The sequence below is a fragment of the Schistocerca nitens genome, chromosome 10 (genome assembly GCF_023898315.1).
Source record: "Schistocerca nitens isolate TAMUIC-IGC-003100 chromosome 10, iqSchNite1.1, whole genome shotgun sequence".
Taxonomy (NCBI): Eukaryota; Metazoa; Arthropoda; class Insecta; order Orthoptera; family Acrididae; genus Schistocerca; species Schistocerca nitens.
The window spans coordinates 213,939,115-213,964,483 of NC_064623.1; the positions used below are offsets into that span (position 1 = coordinate 213,939,115).

At 40.6% G+C, this 25,369-nt stretch overlaps 2 protein-coding genes across 4 annotated transcripts in view; both read left to right on the forward strand.

The window, feature by feature from the left end:
• Positions 1–11,512, forward strand: part of LOC126210406 (speckle-type POZ protein-like) — a 517,155-nt gene extending 505,643 nt beyond the window's left edge. For both annotated transcript variants that reach the window (XM_049939652.1, XM_049939651.1), the window contains one exon: positions 10,879–11,512. In XM_049939652.1, the coding sequence (XP_049795609.1) occupies positions 10,879–11,462 (584 nt within the window). In that variant the 3' untranslated portion in view covers positions 11,463–11,512. The remainder of the gene's footprint in view (positions 1–10,878) is intronic.
• LOC126210404 (speckle-type POZ protein-like) overlaps positions 1–25,369 on the forward strand; it is a 711,709-nt gene that overhangs the window by 100,495 nt on the left and 585,845 nt on the right. The gene's annotated exons all lie outside the window — the stretch shown is intronic.

Consider the following 25,369-nt stretch of genomic DNA (forward strand, 5'->3'; position numbering starts at 1 on the left):
GGCTCGCTGCACTGTACTGTACAAATCCAACACTACTCTCTCTCTCTCTCTCTCTCTCTCTCTCTCTCTCTCTATATATATATATATATATATATATATATATATATATATATATATATCACACACAATGTATTTATCTCTGTCTCTCTCTCTTTTAATACAAAAGTAATGTTTCCAAGAACGAGTACGTGACACAGCTAAATTCATAAAGCACTTTGAAAGTAAAATGATATTTCAATACAATCGCGGATAGAAGACGTAGCAATTTTATGTCTGGAAGTGATCACAGTCCTCTCACAAACGAAAGTCAAGGCTCGATTTTTAGTCCTTTGTACCTCCTCTTAAAAAATACATTTGTTAGTATGCATCAATTACGCTAGTTAATTATAAATTTATCGCGTATCATAATGAAACAGTGCTTTTAACTGCAGTAATTACTCACCTGACAGTCAGTGTCATTGACACTGCAAATTTGTTGCAGCTTGTGAAACCAAAGAAGAACTAACTGGATTGTCGGTTCTATTTCGCCTTCTAATTCATCTGTGGCCTCTTTAAGTGGTCTCAGAAAATGCGCAATTTTTCCTGCATGCTCATTATCATATCCTTGCAATCTGTAAGCTGAATCCTTTTCCGTCAGCAAAGCGGCAACTTCATTATACTGAGTGTGTAAGGATTCCAGCATAGCGTACAAGCTGTTCCAGCGTGAGCAGACCTCTTGTTTCAACGATGATTTCAAAGACGAGCAGAGGCCATTTTCTTAATGAACCTTACAATGCATTTTGCAGTATTTATTGTTGATGCGATGTCCGGGGCATTGTTTAACAAGAAGTTATCTTCATCGAAATTATGGCTTAGTCCTGTGTTTATACAATGAGCAGCACAAGGAATCCTTTCATGATTTTCCAAAGGCTTTATTACATTAGCAACCTGGTCGGAGACAAAAACAAAACTGTGCAACGTGTGCGGGGAAAGGTCCCAATCAGCCATCCTCTCTTCAATTTCTTTCATAATATTTACTACCCCCCCCGCATGAACCATGGACCTTGCCGTTGGTGGGGAGGCTTGCGTGCCTCAGCGATACAGATGGCCGTACCGTAGGTGCAACCACAACGGAGGGGTATCTGTTGAGAGGCCAGACAAAAGTATGGTTCCTGAAGAGGAGGAGCAGCAGCCTTTTCAGTAGTTGCAGGGGCAACAGTCTGGATGATTGACTGATCTGGCCTTGTAACATTAACCAAAACGGCCTTGCTGTGCTGGTACTGCGAACGGCTGAAAGCAAGGGGAAACTACAGCCGTAATTTTTCCCGAGGACATGCAGCTTTACTGTATGATTAAATGATGATGGCGTCCTCTTGGGTAAAATATTCCGGAGGTAAAATAGTCCCCCATTGGGATCTCCGGGCGGGGACTACTCAGGAGGACGTCGTTATCAGGAGAAAGAAAACTGGCGTTCTACGGATCGGAGCGTGGAATGTCAAATCCCTTAATCGGGCAGGTAGGTTAGAAAATTTAAAAAGGGAAATGGATAGGTTAAAGTTAGATATAGTGGGAATTAGTGAAGTTTGGTGGCAGGAGGAACAAGACTTTTGGTCAGGTGATTACAGGGTTATAAATACAAAATCAAATAGGGGTAATGCAGGAGTAGGTTTAATAATGAATAAAAAAATAGGAGTGCGGGTTAGCTACTACAAACAGCATAGTGAACGCATTATTGTGGCCAAGATAGACACAAAGCCCATGCCTACTACAGTAGTACAAGTTTATATGCCAACTAGCTCTGCAGATGATGAAGAAATTGATGAAATGTATGACGAGATAAAAGAAATTATTCAGGTAGTGATAGTAGGTGAATATGGATTGGAGGGAAGGAATGAAAGAGGAAGCCGCCTTGTAGAATTTTGCACAGAGCATAACTTAATCATAGCTAACACTTGGTTCAAGAATCATAAAAGAAGGTTGTATACCTGGAAGAATCCTGGAGATACTAAAAGGTATCAGATAAATTATATAATGGTAAGACAGAGATTTAGGAACCAGGTTTTAAATTGTAAGACATTTCCTGGGGCAGATGTGGATTCTGACCACAATCTATTGGTTATAAACTGCAGATTGAAACTGAAGAAACTGCAAAAAGGTGGGAATTTAAGGAGATGGGACCTGGATAAACTGAAAGAACCAGAGGTTGTAGAGAGTTTCAGGGAGAGCATAAGGGAACAATTGACAGGAATGGGGGAAAGAAATACAGTAGAAGAAGAATGGGTAGCTTTGAGGGATGAAGTAGTGAAGGCAGCAGAGGATCAAGTAGGTAAAAAGACGAGGGCTAGTAGAAATCCTCGGGTAACAGAAGAAATATTGAATTTAATTGATGAAAGGAGAAAATATAGAAATGCAGTAAATGAAGCAGGCAAAAAGGAATACAAACGTCTCAAAAATGAGATCGACAGGAAGTGCAAAATGGCTAAGCAGGGATGGCTAGAGGACAAATGTAAGGATGTAGAGGCTTGTCTCACTAGGGGTAAGATAGATACTGCCTACAGGAAAATTAAAGAGACCTTTGAAGAGAAGAGAACCACTTGTATGAATATCAAGAGCTCAGATGGCAACCCAGTTCTAAGCAAAGAAGGGAAGGCAGAAAGGTGGAAGGAGTATATAGAGGGTTTATACAAGGGCGATGTACTTGAGGACAGTATTATGGAAATGGAAGAGGATGTAGATGAAGACGAAATGGGAGATAAGATACTGCGTGAAGAGTTTGACAGAGCACTGAAAGACCTGAGTCGAAACAAGGCTCCGGGAGTGGACAACATTCCATTAGAACTACTGATGGCCTCGGGAGAGCCAGTCATGACAAAACTTTACCATCTGGTGAGCACGATGTATGAGACAGGCGAAATACCCTCAGACTTCAAGAAGAATATAATAATTCCAATCCCAAAGAAAGCAGGTGTTGACAGATGTGAAAATTACCGAACTATCAGTTTAATAAATCACAGCTGCAAAATACTAACGCTAATTCTTTACAGACGAATGGAAAAACTGGTAGAAGCCCACGTCGGGTAAGATCAGTTTGGATTCCGTAGAAATGTTGGAACACGTGAGGCAATACTGACCTTACGACTTATCTTAGAAGAAAGATTAAGAAAAGGCAAACCTACGTTTGTAGCATTTGTAGACTTAGAGAAAGCTTTTGACAATGTTAGCTGGAATACTCTCTTTCAAATTCTGAAGGTGGCAGGGGTAAAATACAGGGAGCGAAAGGCTATTTACAATTTGTACAGAAACAAGACGGCAGTTATAAGAGTCGAGGGGCATGAAAGGGAAGCAGTGGTTGGGAAGGGAGTGAGACAGGGTTGTAGCCTCTCCCCGATGTTATTCAATCTGTATATTGAGCAAGCAGTAAAGGAAACAAAAGAAAAATTCGGAGTAGGTATTAAAATTCATGGAGAAGAAGTAAAAACTTTGAGGTTCGCCGATGACATTGTGATTCTGTCAGAGACAGCAAAGGACTTGGAAGAGCAGTTGAACGGAATGGACAGTGTCTTGAAAGGAGGATATAAGATGAACATCAACAAAAGCAAAACGAGGATAATGGAATGTAGTCAAATTAAGTCGGGTGATGCTGAGGGAATTAGATTAGGAAATGAGACACTTAAAGTAGTAAAGGAGTTTTGCTATTTAGGGAGTAAAATAACTGAGGATGGTCGAAGTAGAGAGGATATAAAATGTAGACTGGCAATGGCAAGGAAATCGATTCTCAAGAAGAGAAATTTGTTAACATCGAGTATAGATTTAAGTGTGAGGAAGTCGTTTCTGAAAGTTTTTGTATGGAGTGTAGCCATGTATGGAAGTGAAACATGGACGATAACCAGTTTGGACAAGAAGAGAATAGAAGCTTTAGAAATGTGGTGCTACAGAAGAATGCTGAAGATAAGGTGGGTAGATCACGTAACTAATGAGGAGGTATTGAATAGGATTGGGGAGAAGAGAAGTTTGTGGCACAACTTGACTAGAAGAAGGGATCGGTTGGTAGGACATGTTTTGAGGCATCAAGGGATCACAAATTTAGCATTGGAGGGCAGCGCGGAGGGTAAAAATCGTAGAGGGAGACCAAGAGATGAATACACTAAGCAGATTCAGAAGGATGTAGGTTGCAGTAGGTACTGGGAGATGAAGAAGCTTGCACAGGATAGAGTAGCATGGAGAGCTGCATCAAACCAGTCTCAGGACTGAAGACCACAACAACAAACAACAACATATTTACTCCCGTCTTCTTAACGTCAGGGAATTTTGTTGTAATTAAAACATTGTTCACAGGAGACCAATCTGTGTTAATGTAATGTGTTGTAAGTGTCAAACAGTGCACGTGATTATGCGAATCAGTCCACATATCAACTGTCGCTGCACTTGTTTTATTAATAACTTCCGCAATAACAGAAGGCATTATGCTGCTTCGCTTTGCATCAGCTTGTTCTGTGACATGTCTGCTTATAGTAGAGGGATGTGACATGACCTCTGCCACGTTAACTTCTCCATAATACGCACCTAGATTTATTAATTCTTGTTATAGTTCTCTGAAACCTTTACCGGAAACAACATTAAAAGGTCTCATATCTTTAGCACACATTGCAACACATTTTGCTGTAATACTATTTTTTTTTTTACTGCCGGTATCCCTGAAGGAGCTGTATCTTCGTGAAGTTTCCTGCAATTGTGTATCTTTAATTGAGGGGTTCCCGACTGGAAACACAATAATGTGGAGTAATTTATGCACGATACGTACCCAGTAGACGCACTGTTTTCGTCTACAACCAACAGAAATGTACTACATACGTGGCTTTTTAGACCTTCCCGTTCCTTCAATGTGTAAACATTGGTTTCAATCTTAGGTCTTACTGCACTGGCGTGCTCGCGCTGCATGATTACAGAGAGAGACACACCATAAATGAGTAGCCCGTACTGGCTGCAGTCTCACACGGATAATGACACGTGTAATGTGTTTGAAGTTACGTGCTACGTATTCGGTCACGGCTTCTGTGTTCGGTCACAAGGACTAGTGCGGGCAGCCTAACCAGTTAGGGTGTGCTCGCCCCATCTCGTATTTCGTGCTCGCGTACTCGGTCATGCAGGACTCTAGTCGAGAAGATATAAAATGTACACCGGCAGTGGCAAGAGAAATTTGTTAACATCGAATATAGATTTAAGTGTCAGGAAGTCGTTTCTGAAAGTATTTACATGGAGTGTAGCCATGTATGGAAGTGAAACATGGTAATAAATACTTTAGACAAGAAGAGAATAGAAGGCGTCGAAATGTGGTGCTAGAGAAGAATGTTGAAGATTAGATAGATAGATCACGTAACTAATGAGGAGGCACTGAATAGGATGGTTGAGATGGTTCAAATGGCTCTGAGCACTATGGGACTTAACATCTGAGGTCATCAGTCCCCTAGAACTTAGAACTACTTACAGCTAACTAACCTAAGGACATCACACACATCCATGCCAGAGGCAGGATTCGAACCTGCGATCGTATCGGTCACGCGGTTCCAAACTGTAGCGCCTTGAAGCGTCGGCCACCACGGCCGGCAATTGTTGAGAGGAGAAATTTGTGGCACAGCTTGACTAGAAGAAGGGATCGGTTGGTAGCACACGTTCTGAGGCATCAAGGCATCACTAATTTAGTATTGGACTGCAGCGTGGGGTCTAAAAGTCGTAGAGGGATACCAAGAGAAAAATACACTAAACAGATTCAGAGTCATGTAGTTTGCGGTGGATACTTGGAGATGAAGAAACTTGCACAGGATAGAGTAGTATGGAGAGCTGCATTAATGCAGTCTGGGCTGAAGACCACAACAACAACAACAACAACATACTTACGATGGAAATCAGGAATGTAAGGTAATCATGCAGGGTGACAATGATTGATCTACATGAAAAGAAATCGTCATAGCTTCTGAATGGTTTGCGTTATGACGTTCAAATTGTACGGTTAGCCGCGGGGCATGATTGTAATTGGTACGTGTATGCGCTCGCGTCTTTTTGTTGTCTATTTGCACGAGAAAACGTTACGGTACAGCGTACCTGAACATATAGCGCTCATGAAGGCCTGCTGTGCAGCCCAACTGCGGCTCAAAGGAAGTGTTGCGACCGAGTTCAAGCTGAAGACAACCGGTCCAAGTGTGCTAACGATCGAGAAAATGATTCGCAAGTTTGAGAGAACGGGTAGCGTCCGTGCTGACTGAGTTCGCAATGTCGGTCGTCGAAAAAGGATGAAAACGCCTGAAAACACCAAGATGACGCTTGCATTGTTTCAAACCAGCCCCAGGAAATCGGTGAAACGAGCTGAATAACAGCTTTGAAAACAACTGAGAGAAACTGAAAGAAATTGTTGTTGAAGACCCGCATTTCTTCCCATATAAAATTCAGAAATATCAGCCATTAAGCCCCTTGGTCATTTAACAGCCGTTGTGTTTTGCCAACACTATTGTCTACAGAATTGACGAACAGGCCTTTGATGTGAACATAGGTTGGTTTAGTCAATAAGCGAAATTGGCGCATTTGGGGGATTGAGAGTCCGCATTTGGCGGTCGAGAAGTCTCTTCACCCTCAACGGGAGGTTCTGTGGTTTTGCAATGTCCATTCACTAAATAATCAGTGGGTATTCCTTTGGTGACTACGGAACGGTACGTGAAGGATTTGGAAAATCATTTCATCCCCATTATCCAAAGTGCCAGTGATTTCGACAAGATGTGATTTGTGCAAGAATGAGCTCGACCCCTATCGAAGCAGTAGAGCGTTTGATGTCCTCGAGAAGCACTTTGGAGACTGCATTCTGGATCTGGGGCACTCAGATTCCACTGGCATGGGCCTCGATTGGATTCACTTTCAGATAAAACAGTTGTGCCATGCTTACCTGTACATGTAAAACCTCTCTCCCTCTCTACCTATTCGTTGAATAGATTAAGAATAATTGTTTATAGCACACTTCCTTGCTGGACTCGTTTCTGAACATGTGTAGAACCTGTGTAGAGCGCACACCAATAAAAGTCCTTTCTTTTTGTATACAGCTACCACAGAACATATCAGTGTCTGTGCATATTCCTACATTCTTCTATAACTCAAAGTTTATTTAGCCATTTTACATTATGAAACTTTTCTGTATACCTACAAAAGCTGTGTATTTACATTTTAAAATTAAGTTTAAAGATATTATTCCTCCTTCGATACTTCGGGTTTTCCTGAATCCAAACTGACTCTGATAATCTTATGTCAACTGTTCGAAGATTCGAAGACAATGGAAGCTTTTATTTGATGAGGCATTTACAGCTAAGCTAAGACTTCGGCAATTTTAGTATTTTATGACATTCCTCCGTTTAGGATTAATATTATGATGTATCTCTAGAATCTAAGGACAGATTTCCCTCTTCATATATGTTACACTTAGGAGTATATAATACACTTCTGATTTCGATTCCTCTGGGTTTCAGAAATTCAGCAGGAATGTTGTCTTTCCCTTGTGCTTTCTTGTTTCTCAGGATTCTCAGAGCTAGTTGATACAAAATAACTGCAATAAATAATAATCATTTAACACGTCATTTAAAGGATCAACCTGATCGTCTAATGTAGTAACTGGAACTGTGACTATCTTCAGCACTAATTATACCACGTAATAAGGAACTTATATCAAGAAAGATTAGTTATCAATACCATCTGGAACAATGCGGTAGCGTGACATCAGTTAGGAAATGATGACAAATATGTTAGTTGATAAGGTGGCATATTCTCCACAACTGGCCCTGACATATCGCCCTACAGTAATAGCTTCCAACCTTTCTGAGACCATATTCCCAGAGTGCAACCAGATACTAGCTAGGACTCGCAAACACATACACACACACCAAATCATCATCTTTACCGATTAACTAAACTTTACAAAGAAGAACATTTTCTTTGGTAATTTTTGTTTCCCAAATGATGAAACATAAATTATACTCAGCTTTTGTAGACGCTTTATTAAACCTCAGACTAATGAGTCAATGACACAATTTACACTTCTTATTTGTAACAACCATTTTTCATAGAATGATGTAGCCTTTCTCATTGCATTTACTACTCCTAAAAAACGAAAGTTAGCTAACCGTCTGCACTGACGGTATACACTTGTTAGAAAACATGTTTCCTCTACACCACTTCTCTCTCTCGTGACAGTTACTTCACCCTCTCGCTGCAGCTTTACTTAAAATGGATGAAGCTAAAATCCGCGCACTATACTTACTGCTTCTAAAGCACATGATTGCTGGAAGCCTTACTTCTGAACTGTTAGAAATCGAACGATTTCAACTTGCTAATGCTTTTTGGATGAAGTGAGAAATGAAGAAATATCTGGTCTATCGCAAGAACTTTTATGAGATATTTAAGCATATATGATTTATATGTCTCGATTTCTCTATCATAGGTGCATGGTAAAAAGTACAAACTATTCTGTATAGCAGGAGGATTATGTGTGGAAGATGAGGTTCATACATCCATTTGACGAGCTCTATCTTCACCACATTGTGTCATTCGTTAATGCTATTATTTGAAAGTAAAAGTTAATCAATGGTAACCTATGTAATAACTATTACATTTTTATGAAGCAGTAACAATAAGAGCTACGTTTTTTAAATAATTTAGTATTGTGAGCGAAACACAGTTAGACACATTTGTTTTTATCCCTCACGAAATTTAATTTTATGCATTGTGGTTGGGGGTAGGGGGTGTAACAATGCCACTACTCTACACAATGTTGGGTGTTGTGATATTGGACTATGTCAGAAGTTGCCATCTAGCTATGCCCGCCACCTTGACGTAATGTTTCTACAAAGTCATTCCAGACTGTGATAGTAGTTAGTTGATCCCCTGTGGGTATCGGTTCCTGCAGAGAAACATGCTGGATTAGCGGTTAAGGACAGTGTGATACAGATTTCAGGCGTAAAATATCATCGTTTTCTTAAATAACTTTAGAAATCGGAACTGTGTGTTGCATAAATTGCGAATTCAGTACCTTCTGACGCTCTTAGTATTGTGATAGATCTCCATTTCGATATTCTGAGCAAATAGTTGTAGAAAGAGACTAACGATAAGAGGTCTCTATTCCTTCTGGGGCTTTTTGTACGAGCAAATAGGAAAGTTTTAAGGGGAGATTTTGGTCCAAAAAATCGATTTTTCAAAAAATCATTTTCTTGATCTACACAGTTTAACCTATGTTGTGCGCGAATTTTATCGTGATAGCAGTTTCAGAAATGCCTTTATACTGTTAAACTGATTAAATCTGCACTGCAGGCCACTCCCACCTCTCCGGACAATTGGGAAATTGGTGGCTTCAGCGGAATTTTTGTCAGTGTTGAAATTATTTTCTTTCGATATCTTTGGCTGACATCTATATCTTTGCCTGAAAACTTGCTTGTATGTGGTTTATTTACGTTTCGACAATACTAACACATATTAGTAGTTGGAAAGTAGAATTTGCAAACCTTTATGTGGACGTCTAGATTTATGCATAATGGGTGGTGGAAAAATTGTGTTTAGCTGCTGGAAGTTTCATGGAAATCAGTTCACCTACAAAAAAGAATAAGTAGCTAGAAATAAAGAATATAAGCTCTCAGCTTATCCACTGACCAAGCACCAATGCACAATCTCTGTCCGAAAGACGATTGGTGTAAGTTAAACAATGGAAACACTCATGAACACTCATAACCAGAACATGTTTTGAATGCATTTAAACCCACATTCAGGTCTGTTGCAAAACCTTCTTTATTGAGGAAGTGTCTTCATTGAAAGACACAAAATGCAAATGAAAGCCTCAATTATTTAATTTGGATTAGATGCTCAAAAGGGACATTGTGTGGACTTGAAGTACTCAAAATAGGTGTCTATTATGCAGTTATATGTCACAATAACGGAAGTAATGTCAGAATTGAAGTTCTGAAGAGTGTTGGTATATATCGTGATGTATTTACAAGAAAAGCATTTTACACCATCGAGAAAGCTAATAGATCAGTGTCTTACCTGCAAATGCAGGCCAGGCAGATTCGAAGAGAAACCTGAAGGATGAGGGATATCAGTATGGAAGATTTTAAAATTGAGGTAAGCTTATTGCATGTTTAAATATGAGAAGATAATCTTTGAACATTATTTTCTCTGTTTCACAATTTTTACGTTATTAGAAGCCTTTTCTCAAAGAGTATATGCTCTAATGCTTTGAAATTTTCGTGAACTGTTCGCAACGTGCTGCTGTCTCCTCGGAACTAAAAAATTCGAGATCCTCCAAATACATTCGGATTTTTAGATGATTATATGTAGAAAAAGTTAATTTTGGATGTGCAAGATTAAAAACTTTCTTACTGACACAATTTGTACCATAGATTAATAACTGCGGTTCAATGGTCTTATAACCTTCTTTGAACACTAGAATAAAAATTTCAGATTAATTGCATGGTTAGAATATAAGTTATGGCTTATTATAAGAAAACACTAAAAATTAAAAATTCAAATTAATGGCAAAATATTAATCCTGCTTATTTCAATATATTTTTCTGTTAAAACACTGCTCTTTTGCTTTATGCAACGAAAATTTTAGATTTCTACATTAATAAATGTGGGTGTAATTATTTTTTAAATAAACATTTTCCGTTACGTACCTACTGAAGAGTTTTTTTTAATGATTTGCATCTATTTGCTTGTGGCGTCAGTCTGACACAGAAAGGATATCATATTGTTGCAACTGACGTATGATTGGAAACATATCCCAACTGGAGGTTTATACAGATTCGACTGTAGCTCATACAAGTACAGAGGGTACTGTATGAGGGCAAAGGACTGCTCAGTGACACCGTGTTCCAGAAGCCCTAACAGTGGGACGAGTTCATGAGGCTGAGGAGGCCACGGCCGTGGATCTGGGTGCCGTGCTGGACGCCGGGGACGGCGCTGTGGTGACTCTGCTGGCCGGGGACAACACGCAGCTGGTGGCTCACAGGGCTGTCTTGGCCGCCAGGAGCGCCGTGTTTGCGGGCATGCTCCGCCGTCTCACCTTAGAGGCCAGCAGCAGCCAGCTCGCACTCTCCGACATAGAGGGCCCCGTGCTGCGCCAGGTGCTGGCACACCTCTACACCCTCCAGCCCCCACAGCTGCCCAGCATGGCGCCACAGCTGTTGGTCGCCGCTGACCAATACGGCTTGTCAGTACTGAAGGTGCAGTGCGAGCAACAGGTGGCCGCACAGCTGTCTGTCGAGACTGCATCAGCCACAGGTGTTCTCGCGATTAGGCACTCCGCTAACATGCTGAAGCAGGCTGCCGTCGCCTTCATAAAGGCCCACTTGCTCAGTGTGATGGCGACGCAGGGCTGGGATGAGGCTGTAGTCAACGACCCACAAACTGTTGTGGGGTTGGTTCACCTGATTGCAGAGACACCGACAGACGCCAGGTAAGCGTGAGACAAGCTGCTCATCTATGTTACACAGCTCTAAGTGTGCGTACTGACAAGCCTACAATGTCCACCACTAAGTGTAATTAAGATGTGCCTGCATCGTAAAATACACTACTATTGATATTGAAACGTCCCCTTAGAAAAATTATACATGACTGTGCTTAAACTGACACACAATATTTTTTTAGCGCAACGCAATCTGACTTTCAAAAATCCCTACAAAAGAATGGCCCTGACTAACATTAACCTATACCTTTCACAAATCACTTACCTCACAAAAATCTTCGTTACTCGAACTACTGCAATACAGCGAGCGCCACTACTGCCAGATAAATAAAAGATTCAAACTACTGAAGGCACTAACTACTGATAGGCATAGTTAGCAAATGAAAGATTTTGATAGAGAACAAACAATGTATTTACCTCAACAGTGTTCAAAAGTCATAATGTATATAGCAGATCATGATATCCAGTATTACAAATTTCAAAACTCCGCCATCTCTCTCCCCACATCCACCACTGCTGGCGGCTCACCTCCAACTGCGCAACGCTACGCGCTGTTAACAGCCAACTGCCCAACAGTACAATGGCAGACAACAATGCAAACTAGCCACAGACTGCACACAGCACAGCTAGTGATTTTCATACAGAGCGTTACCATTATAAAAACCTAAACAGCCTACTTACAATATCCAGTTTCTTGTATACGCTATGTGATGAAAGGTATCTATACACCTTGCTGAAAACGACAAGTTCGTGGCGCCCGCTATCGGTAATGCAGGAACTCAATATGGTGTTGGCCCATCCTCAGCCTTCATAACAGCTGCTGGAAGGTTTCTTTGGGCCCATTTTTCACGGAGTTCACAGCGTTCCAAAACATTCCAAAGGTGTTCTATAGCATTCAGGTCAGGACTCTGTGCAAGCCAGTCGATTACAAAGACGCTATTCTCGTCCAACCAGTCTGACACAGCTCGTGTATTGTGAGCAGGTGCTCGATCGTGTTGAAAGATGCAATCGCCATCCCTGAATTGCTCTTCAACAGTGGCAAAGGTTCTTAAAACATGTATATGGGAGTGTGGTGTGATAATGCCACGCAAAAGAACAAGGGGTGCAAGAACCCTCCACGAAAAACACGACGACACCATAACACCACCGCCTCCGAATTCTACTGTTGGCGCGACACACACTGGCAGATGACGTTCACTGGGCATTCACCACAGCCACACCCTGCCATCGGGTCGCCACATTGTGTGCCGCGATTCGTCACACCACACAACGTTTTTTCCACCGTTCAATGGTCCAACGTTTATGCTCCTTACACTAGGCGAGGCGTGGTTCGGCATTAACCAGCGTGATGTGTGACTTATGAGTAGCTGCTCGACCATGAAATACAAGTTTTCAAACCTCCCACATAACTGTCATAGTACTTGCAATGGATTCTGATGCGGTTTGGAATAACTGTGTGATGGTCTGGATAGATGTCTGCCTATTACACATTACCATCCTCTTCAACTGTCGGCAGTCTCTGTCTGTCAAGAGACGAGGTTGGCCTGAACGTTTTGTGCTGTATATGTCCCTTCACGTTTCCACTTGACTATCGCATCGGAAATAGTGGACCTAGTTATGTTTAGGAGTGTGGAAATCTCTGGTACAGACGTATGACACAAGTGGCACCCAATCATCTGACCATATTCCAAGTCCGTGAGGAGCACCCCATTCTACTATCTCACGATGTCTAATGACTACTGAGGTCGCTTATATAGAGTATATGGCAGCACAGTGCACCTGATATGAAAAACTCGTGGTTTTGGAGGGTGTCTGGATACTTTTGATCACATCGTGTAAGTAATGTATTTACAGCTGCAAGTAGGATGAGACTCCAGCTGTACAGTTCTTTGACGACATATTAGAATTTGTGTTGCAGTGGAGCTCGAGCCTAGGCTTGCCACTTTATGGGACAGCTTGCCTCAACCACTTTGGCTATCCAAGCACGCTTCCAGACCTCCAAAGTTCACCATGTGTCCACATCCTGCATTTGCACAAATGCTTTGATTCTCACTCAGAAAGAGCCTTACCTATTATTGTCATGGTCTTTCCTAGAGATGTAAAAATTTTCCAGTGTCTTTATTTGTTATGGAATATCCTCCATACATGCATGCATATCTGGGAGAACACACACTGCTATGACCGACAGCTGTATGAAATACAAGAAATGCATTCGCAACTGCTAATACAATGACACGCCAAGTATACAATATAGGGTGAATCACTGGAAACTTGCAAATGATGTAAAAATAGAAAGCACAATTGATGTGCGGTTTCACAAAATTGATTAATAGTGAGGGACTCGTGTTATTCACTTATCAATAGATTGTAATAATACATAGAATGGGTTTTCTTGGTGAAAACATTCAATTCCTTAAGAGGCACAATGCCAGTGATACTAATCAACTAAAAGTAAGGTAAATTAGAATGTCGATGCTGTTTGGTGCAGGATTCTATGTGACTCAATTACGACATATCGTATTTTGAAAAGTCCCCACGCCAAAACTTATACCTGTGGTCATCATCATCATCATCATCATCATCATTGGGTTGTCTGCCTTGCAGCAGGTTTTAACTGCCTAGCCCTCCATGCTTCTCTGCTGCGTTTCTCTTCATTCTTTGGTACCCACCTTGTGGCCTGCAGACATCATTCGGCATCTGAAACCTTCTTCTGCCCTTCCTTGTCTTTCCCAGATGGAAACGTTCAGTTGTCTCTACTAAAAGGCAATCTCGTCTTAGATTGTGGCCTATCCAGTTTAGTTTCCTGTCCTCCATCGCTAGCAGCATCCTCCGTTCTTCTCCAACTCTCCTCAGTATATCTGAGTAATTCCTAACTTTATCAGTCCAGCCGATCTTCGTTCCACGCCATATCCACATTTCACAAGCTTTAATTCTCTTCTCATTCGGCTTTTTCAATGTCCACGTTTCTGCTCCATACAAGGCCACGCTCTATATTAAGCACTTAACCAGTCGCTTCCTTAATTCCTTGTTTAAACAACTAGTTAAGAGTCTTCTGTGCTTTTGAAATGCCTCTTCCGCCCGAGCCATTCTCACTTTGATATCTTGTTGTCAGTCCGTATCTTCTTTAATCCAAGTTCTCAAATACTTGAATGCTCTTACCTGTTCTATGATTTCTGACTCCAAATTAATTTTTACTTTTCTTTTCTTTAGGCTTATGGCAATGCTTTTGGTTTTCTTTTTATTAATTGTCATACCATATACTACAAAGACTTCATTCAGGTCATTTAGCACTTGAGTCAGCTTCTCTTGATTTTTTGCGAGGATCGCCATGTCATCTGCAAATCTTATACATTCAATATTTTGTCGACCTATCCTGGCGCCTCTTGTCAGCTTTCCAGTACTTCCTTCTGACAGATGTTAAATAAGATCGGCGAGAGACAACAGCCCTGTCTAACAAATCTCCCAATCCTGTTGTCTCCAGACGTCTCATTACCTATTCGTACCCGAGCTTTCTGATCCAGGTACAGATTTGCCATCAGTCTTCTCACACTCCACTTTACTCCCTTCTTCTTCTAAAGACCTAACACCTTATCGAACTGCTCTCTATCAAATGTCTTTTCAAGGTTTATGAAGACAGCATACACTTCTATGCTCTTTTCTATGTATCTTTCACCGATGGTTCTTAGAACCCCAATGGCATCTCGTGTTCACCTTTCCCCTTACGAAACCGTAGTGTTCTTCACCAAGTGTTTCTTGCACTGTTCCATATAGCCTCCTATTTAGAATCCGAAGAACTACTTTTGCTACCTTCGGTATGAGGCTGATTGTCCCGTGGTCTTTACACTTTTTAGGATAATTAGTCTTTGGGATTGGCACTATTATACTTACAAGAAAGTCTTCTGCCCATTCACATTTGTCGTAGATGTAGTTGCAGAGAGAGGTCTACTCATTTTTGCCTGTTTCTTTTAAACTCTTTAAGATTTCCGCCGGAACGTCATCTACACCGCATGCTGTGTTGTTTTCAAGTTCTCGCAGTGGCTTATTTGGCTCTGAACCTAGGATAAAATCTCCTTTTTAATTTCATTTACTCATTCTTCCTTCTCAATCTGCAGATCAGAGTGTCTGTGGTAGCACACAATAAAGAAAAGCAGAAGTGCATACAAGAGTTATGTGGATTCTGGCCAGCAACGAGGCAGTTGACCATCACAGGTTGGGTTCAAAAGCAGCACCAGCAACGGCAAAACACAGTTCCGGTCTGGTTTCAACGACCTTTCCATACATACTAGCATTTCAGCGGAGATGTCCAAGAAGGCTGCAGTAATACGTCGCTGCATATCATCGACTGTAGTCTGTACGTCCCTGTAGACAGAGACTTTCTGCTTTCCACACAGAAAAGTGTCTACAGGCGTAAAATCTTGGGAATAGGACAGCCTAGGTACAGGTCCTCAGCATACAATCCGGCAATTTGGAAAGAATTCGTGAAGATATACTGCAGTACTTCGTGCGCTATTGGTTGAACAGCCATCATGTTGGTACCACAGGTTCCTCCTAGTCTGCAGAGGAAGAGCAGAGCATCCATGGATGATGGCAGCTGTGATACTTGTTTGCATTCAGATTGGCGTATATGAAAAACGGACCTGTGAACCAGCAGTTCACTATCCCACTGTATATTTACGTTCCATGGACGCTGACGCTCCATCTGACAAAGCCAACAGCGATTGTCAACAGACCACAAGGTATGTGTCGATGATTTACTTGGCCATGTTTATTAACTGTCGCTTCATCACTGAACAAGATACATGATACACCTGGAGTATTCTGTCTTAAGGCCCATGTATAGAAGGTAACACGTTTGTCATAATAGTTTCCATGCAGTTCTTGATGGAGAGAGAGAGAGATGTGATGGCGATGGAACATATGTCGAGGGACAATACGTACGACAATTGCCTGACCCGTGCCACGTCCTCATGCGATTACACGGCAGCTAACGTGCGGATCAACTGGAACATCAGGAAGCACATTAAATTGCCCCTCTTCTGTCATCACTTTTTTCTTTCTGTTACGTTGTCTATGTGTTACATTACCTCTTTCAGGTTAATGAACTTGGAGGTTGATAAATAATTGCTAAGATGCAAATTAAATTCCTTTCGAACAGGCCACGAAAGCCCAACGGTACCGACCGGCCGCCGTGTCATCCTCATTCCACAGGCGTTACTGGATGCGGATATGGAGAGGTATGTGGTCAGCACACCGCTCTCCCGGCCGTATGTCAGTTTCCGAGACCGGAGCCGCTACTTATCAATCAAGTAGCTCCTCAGTTTGACTCACAAGGGTTGAGTGCACCCCGCTTGCCAACAGCTTTCGGCAGACTCCATGGTCACCCATCCAAGTGCTAGCCTAGCCCGATAGCATTTATCTTCGGTGATGTGACCAGAACCGGTTTTACCACTGCGGCAAGGTCCTTGGCTCTAATTGCTGAGGTGGCTGATGTTTATAGGGATATCTCTCCACACACACTGTACGAGAGAGAAATGCATTCTTCCTAACTCCCCGTACGTCATACAGATGTTGCAGATTTTGTTAATAAGCGGATTTGGTACATTCATTTCAGCTACACACATTTTGGTCCACGAAAATGTTATCATATTCTTCGAACAGTCACTCGTTGACCACGATGGCACCGAAACAGAGGACGACCGAAGAAAGGCAGAAATACTGAATTCAGTGTTCTGAAACTGTTTCACTGCGGAAAATCGTAACACGGTCCCTGACTTCAGCCGTCGCACGGACGCCAAAATGGAAAATATTGAAATAAACGATATCGGAATTGAAAAACAACTGCTATCACTTAGTAGCGGAAAAGCATCCGGACCAGACGAGATACCCTTAAGATTCTACAGTGATTATGCTAAAGAACTTGCCCCCTTTCTATCAGCAATTTATCGTAGATCTCTGGAAGAACGTAAAGTACCTAGCGACTGGAAGAAAGCGCAGGTCGTTCCCATTTTCAAGAAGGGTCATAAATCAGATGCGAATAATTATAGGCCTATTTCGCTTACGTCAATCTGTTGTAGAATAATGGAACATGTTTTGTGTTCTCGTATTATGACGTTCTTAGATAATACAAATCTCCTTCATCATAACCAACATGGATTCCGCAAACAGAGATCATGTGAAACTCAGCTCGCCCTATTTGCCCAAGAAATTCACAGTGCCGTAGACACTGGCGAGCAGATTGATGCCGTATTCCTGGACTTCAGGAAGGCATTTGATACGGTTCCGCACTTACGTTTAGTGAAAAAAATACGAGCTTACGGAATATCGGACCAGGTTTGTGATTGGATTCAGGATTTCCTAGAAGAAAGAACACAACATGTCATTCTTAACGGTTCAAAATCTGCAGATGTAGAGGTAATTTCGGGAGTACCGCAAGGAAGCGTGATAGGACCTTTATTGTTTACAATATACATAAACGACTTAGTTGACAACATCGGTAGCTCCGTGAGGCTATTTGCAGATGACACGGTTGTCTACAAGAAAGTAGCAACATCAGAAGACTCGTACGTACTCCAGGAAGACCTGCAGAGGATTAATGAATGGTGCGACAGCTGGCAGCTTTCCCTAAACGTAGATAAATGTAATATAATGCGCATACATAGGGGCAAAAATCCATTCCAGTACGATTATGCCATAGGTGGTAAATCATTGGAAGCGGTAACGACCGTAAAATACTTAGGAGTTACTATCCGGAGCGATCTGAAGTGGAATGATCACATAAAACAAATAGTGGGAAAAGCAGGCGCCAGGTTGAGATTCATAGGAAGAATTCTAAGAAAATGTGACTCATCGACGAAAGAAGTAGCTTACAAAACGCTTGTTCGTCCGATTCTTGAGTATTGCTCATCAGTATGGGACCCTTACCAGGTTGGATTAATAGAAGAGATAGACATGATCCAGCGAAAAGCAGCGCGATTCGTCATGGGGACATTTAGTCAGCGCGAGAGCGTTACGGAGATGCTGAACAAGCTCCAGTGGCGGACACTTCAAGAAAGGCGTTACGCAATACGGAGAGGTTTATTATCGAAATTACGAGAGAGCACATTCCGGGAAGAGATGGGCAACATATTACTACCGCCCACATATATCTCGCGTAATGATCACAACGAAAAGATCCGAGAAATTAGAGCAAATACGGAGACTTACAAGCAGTCGTTCTTCCCACGCACAATTCGTGAATGGAACAGGGAAGGGGGGATCAGATAGTGGTACAATAAGTACCCTCCGCCACACACCGTAAGGTGGCTCGCGGAGTATAGATGTAGATGTAGATGTAGAACGACTTGTTATTTTAACAATATGGTAAAGAGAATTCGAAGAGTCTTGTCTATTTGTAAACTTTGTCAAAAGGCGAAACCATCTACTGTCTCACATCGTGCTCCATTGTTTCCTATTATTCCTTCTAAATTAAAAGAATTTGCTGCTGTTGATCTCTTGGGACCGCTTGTCAGAACATCTAATGGATTTTCGTACGTTCTAGTCGCTGTTGAACTTACTTCCAAATTTGTTTCTTTCACTCCGTTACGTAAAGCCACTGGACGGTCTGTATCCAACGCCTTTGTTAAAAATTTCTTACGTGAAGTTGGACACGTTAGTAAAGCCATTTCAGATAACGGACCGCAATTCAGATCTGCTGTTTGGTCACGCATGCTTCGGAATCATAAAATCAAACCTGTTTTTATTTCATTGTACTCACCACATTGTAACCCGTCTGAACGGATTATGAAAGAAATCAATAAGCTTTGCAGACTTTATTGTCACAGAAAGCATCAGCATTGGGACAGATATTTACACTTATTTCAAAACGTGCTGAATGAAATGCCTCACGACTCCACTGCTTTACCACCTACTCTTGTACTGAAGAATGAAGAACCGCCGAACAGAATCAGAGAGCTTGTACCTTTCCCGAATACACTTAAACTTCGACACAAAGACATAATTGATTTGGCTCTTAAAAATATAAAATCTGCAGCAGACAAAAGGAGAAAACTACACGGTAAAGCAAATGCAAAGAAATTATATATTGGTCAGAAAGTTCTCATTAAAGCTCATCCATTGTCACATAAGAAGAAACACTTGAGTCACAAATTCTTTCTAGTTTACAATTGACCTTACAGAATCCGACGTATACCACATGATAATTGCGTTGAAGTTGAAACTCTGCGTACTAGGAAGAGTAAAGGTTTACACCACATTTCACATGTAAAACCGTTTATTGAAAGATAATCTGCTTTTTAACTTTGTCTTTGCCATATAACTTTTCACTTTACATTACTAGTATGCTTTGTCAGACTTAGAATCTGTTAATATGCAACAATGTTTGAAGTTAAATATCCAGTCAAGAACCAAGAGAACTTATTTAAACAGAAATTACGAATGCATTGTTATTATGATCAGACAACACAGTGTTATTTTGTGTGTACATTCTTGCTTGATAGTTGCACGATTACGTAACGACTATCAGGCTTACATACTTAGGATATATACTGGTACTGCTAATGAGATCTTAATGCAACATTTTGGTTTTCTTGAAGATACATTCTGGATTTAAAGTACTTTCTGTGAGATACCAGACGACACAGTGGTTAGTTTATGTGACAACTACACGGTTTTATCACGACGCTAGTAATGAGTGACAATTTACAATGTTGCTTTTGCGGTGTATCTGTTTTATATCTGCACAGTTTTTCTGAATTATTCTGGAAAGTAAAACATGTTTTAGTAGGAACTTTTGTGGTATAGCTACGATGAGACAGCCTTTTCCGTAGCACAACAGTACGTTACAGCACAGTACTTTCTTCATCATGCCAATAAGCGTAATAACTATGATATCTATACGCAAAGCATTTCACTTTTGTTTATCATGAGGTAAGTACATTGGCTTCTGCAGAACTTAGCTTTCGGAGGACAATAACTACGACACTTCCACAGAGATTATCTTACAGCAAGACGCATATTTAGCGCTACAGTACACGTATTTGAGTGATTAATTTTGTACTTAAAACATTTATTTTTAAAGATATTTGAAGTACAATGATACAAAGGTTTTCCGTGATACATTTAATTCCATTGCTGTAATCTGTAACACCCGAGGATATAATAACATTAATCCTCAGGGGGGTACACGCCTACTTTGTGTACCATGTGTGTGGCAAGTACAAGGAGCCCTAGCTAATATGGTATTTGCTTATACAACTTTACACATCGGTACCATATTTCTCTAACACAGAATTACACAGCTATCTGATTATTTACCTGAGAGAGACAAACATTTATTTTACTACATCAGTGACAGATGTTTACGCAATTACACAGTTGGATAACTTCACACTTATGAAACTGTATTTTGTCTGCACTTTGTAAACTGTTCATATTTTTTCGGAACCATTGTGATACTATGAGAGCTTTGAATGATGTATTTGGTATGGGATCATGATTTTTAAAGTGCGTTTGAGGCAGATGACACTTTTGAAATGAGCGGAGAATTTTTTTTAGGTTTTGAAACTATTGGAGGAAGCTACGACGATTTTGAGATTTGGCTGAGGTTTTATGATGTTATTATTACGATGGCTATGTGTATTATGCTGTTGCGGTATGTTTATGATCAATAAGCTGATGCTATATGAGTTATTTGAGTATGCTACGTATCTGTTATGATGAAATATTGAAGAAGTGTCGACGAATAAGGTAAGGAATAATGAGTAGTGGTTAGGGACTCTGGTTTGTGAAAAAGGTTGTTGGAAACCAAGAATCGTACTTTAAGAGTTATGAAATGTATGTAAATGCGTGAATGTATTACAATGCCGACGAAAATTTTTTGGACACTGTTATATCAATAAGATTTTGTTTCTACAGATTTGTAACGCAAATTCTTGACCTGTGAAATTTTTTATATGAGACTGCCACTGTAGCGGAAACTGCTGTCGTAAATATTTCGTTAAGAAAGGTAAGTGACCTTGACGTAATGCGTTTTTTGGCGCCCAGCTGAGAGGTAGTCGTCTGACAAAAGAAAGCCATTAGGTGGAGAAAAAAAGAGGCCATTATCCTCGCCATTGACATTCCTTTAGAGAAAGCATCGCAAATACGACACGCTCATTACTTGGAAAGATACATCTGCACACCTGATTATGACAAACGTCTTTCTACGAGAGTTGAGAGAATTTCTACTAACTTATGAAATGTCACATGACTATTGAATGATATTTTTACGCTTTGCTTTTCATAGTTGCTTATTTCATTTGATATCTAGTTTCCAGCTGTGTTGCAGCATTGCTTTTATAAAATAAAATGCATTTGCTAATGTGAATACTTTCTGTCAACAGATCTATTAAATAATAATTTTGTAATCCACATTCTTAAAAAAAAGGAGCACTTGGAAAGGAAAGAACAATAAGAAGGGACTAGTAACAGTAACTGCACACATAATTTTCTTTTCAAGTACATGGTAATATTTTTTTACAATAAGTTGTTGTGGTGCACTACTTTAATTACATAGACATTAAGATGTGACATAGGTATTAGACACGGCCATCTTTACTGTTATATTTTTCTGCTTGAGCTTTGTGATGTTTAGATATTAGTTCTCGCAATTTTTGCTGCTGTTTGCCAGGCATAGTGCTACTAAATTTCACTTTGTATTACTCTGTTAAGCTAGTTTTACTACTGATTTATTTTTCTTGTTTGCTGCACAGTGCCTTATATTAGTTGTAATATTGCAATTGCTTTGCCTATTTAAATTTTTTGTCATTGATGTTTGTGTTAATTGATTTGTGCTGCTGCATTGCCTCGTCCCTTAGTTTAGCATCTGAGCTCAGTAGATTTAAGTTAGCTTAAGAGGAGGTAGACTATATAAGAAACTAACTATGATGAATTGGAAGAAATGCATTGAGAAACTATAAGAAACAGATTTGACAAAAATGGGTATTGTGCACTAAGAAATAATTATTTTGAAAGAAATATGAATAGAATACAGAAAGCAGGTATAGATAGGACTTTTTGGGAATAATGATGAATGAAGGGAGATCTCCAAGAAGTAAAGAAAGTTTTGTTTGCAAAATACTGCAGTAAAACAAACCCTGTCCTTTCCTTTTGTATTATTATGCTATGTGTTTGTGTACCCTTGTGTATTTGTGTACTTCCTGTCTTTATGTGTTTATCTGATAAGACTTATGTTGTAGAATTTTTCTAGTACTAAACTGCATTCACTATGATGAGGAATACTGTGATCCTCAAATATAATTTGCATTAATAATATGTTATTTTCTTTGTAAATTAATTCTGTTTTGTTTCAATGCTCATGTGTGAAATTAATGTTTCGAAAACTATTCTCATTATTTTATTTATTTACTTATGTCATAATTCCTGTAACACTGATGTATATGTCTATTTCTATTCTTTTGTAAAGCCTGTTTTACTACCAATGTTATCTGTATTATTATGTTTTTAATTATGTATTTTGTACCGTTGTTATTGTATTCTTATGTTATAAAAATGTAATTGACACCAGTTCATCATATTATTAACTTGTAAGATACATTTCACTGCACACGTTTCTGTTGGTCATAGTATATGGACAATATGTGAGAAGTAGGGACTGTTAGTGTTTGCACGTGTGTTAATTATTCAGCAGGGGACTGGATAACAGCATTGCTGGTTCTAAGGACAATTCCAAAAACTTTGTGAGTGCACAAGTGGTGGTTATGGACTTGCTATATTCTCCGCAAGACTCTTCAATGGTGATTGTGCACCTGCACAGTCGCAACAGATGGCTGCTGGCCGTCTCTACAAGGACTACACTGGATCTGCATCTTTGATGGCCCACCGATACCATTATTTCTACAAGGACTGCAGTGGGTCTGCACCTCTGGTGGCCCACCAATACCGTAATCTCTACCAGGACTACAGTGGGTCTACTCTGTGATGACCAGCCTACCAGTATTCTTCAAAACTTCGACTGACTCTGCGGTGGGTTTGCTCTGTTGTGGCCCATGACCTGTCTGCATGTCGAGAGTCAGCACTGTCTTTCCGTTGGAAGGACAACGCTACTTCTTCAAGACTGCATGGAAATCCACTACTTCCGTGTGCATTTTCTTTTACTGCTGAGACTTTGAGAAAAACACTGCTATTTTACTGTGATGAACGATTAGGACTGTCTTTATGGACTGTGAGAAAGTTTAGCTTTTGACCAACATTGTATCAATAAGTGTGTGCAATTGATATCTTTGTTATTGTAATTATAAAAAATTTTTATCAAATCATTATTGGCCACTGTCCAAAACAATTTGTAAAATTTTTTGTGGGGAGCATGGGGGCTATGTAAGTAGGATGTTTAGGTTTTTTTATTGGTAACGCCACCTCTGTATGAAAATCACTGGCTGTGCTGTGTGCAGTTTGTGGCTGCTTTGCATTGTTGTAATACTCGCCATTGTAGTGTTAGGCAGCTGGCTGTGAACAGCGCGTAGCGTTGCGCAGTTGGAGGTGAGCCGCCAGCAGTGGTGGATGTGTGGAGAGAGATGGCGGAGTTTTGAAATTTGTCATGAACTGCTATATATATTATGACTATTGAGGTAAATACATTGTTTGTTCTCTATTAAAATCTTTCATTTGCTAACTATGCCTATCAGTAGTTAGAGCCTTCCGTAGTTTGAATCTTTTATTTAGCTGGCAGTAGTGGCGCTCGCTGTATTGCAGTAGTTGGAGTAACCAAGATTTTTGTGAGGTAAGTGATTTGTGAAAAGTATAGTTTAATGTTAGTCAGGGCCATTCTTTCGCAGGGATTTTTTGAAAGTCAGATCGCCTTGCGCTAAAAATATTGTGTGTCAGTTTAAGCACAGTCTTGTATAATTGTTCTAAGGGGACGTTTCAGAAGCAACTGCCGATTTACAAAGGTCCTTCAAAGCGCGTCTCTTGAAGCGCTGGCGACTCTCTGTGCAGTCATTTCCAGGGTTGTTTATTTCCCACAAGATGCGTTAACACTACTTAGAATGCAAATGTAAGTTACTGATAACACTAACGGAAGTAACGTACACGGACAGATTCTACGTAAATATCTGCACACTATTCAAAGGTTTTGATTGACGTGAGCTGCATTGGCGCATCGAAATGAATCAGTGTTACCTGGAGAAAATTTGCGTCAGACTGGGTCTGGAACACTGATGTGCCGCTTAACGCGGGTAGTTGCCCTAACCGCCTCGGCCATCCGAGCACGCTCCGCAGCCGACCCAGATCCGCAACCCGTTACACGCCACTGTACAGTGTAGCGTTACCTACCCGTGAACCCCTCACTCGCCATTTCGGACTCCCGCAAGAGATCACACTTCTTGTGCATCCGCACTGAAAGAATGGATCTTTTGTCGTCGTACAGTACGCTCTGCACTGCTAAAGGGGAATCTGGTTTTTAGTCATGCTGTACGGCAGATGTAGTTTTCTTCCGGGAAAGTCAACTTCATCCACTACGAGCGGTGCTCAGTTTCCAGTTTACACACAGGCTACACCTCCGCAGCACTTACCAGCCAGTTCTCTTGTGTGAGTAAACAAAATAACTTCACATAGCACGTGTTTACACAGTGTTTCAGAAGTGATGGTCAATATTCAGCGATATGACAAGAATGATCATTCGAAACAAAAAGGTCAAGTAAACATGGGTTCTAAAACGCACTGCCTAAGAGCTGTGAGCAATTCTTGATCTTCGGTACTGTGAAACAAATTTCTTCTGCTGCAGGCTCTATGTTTCCATATTTTGGGAAGCGGTAGTGTGGACCTAAACTAGAAAAACATGTTGAGTAAATATGTGCTCTAAAATGCGTACTTTAAGGATATTTATTCGGTTATAAGTAGGAACCACTC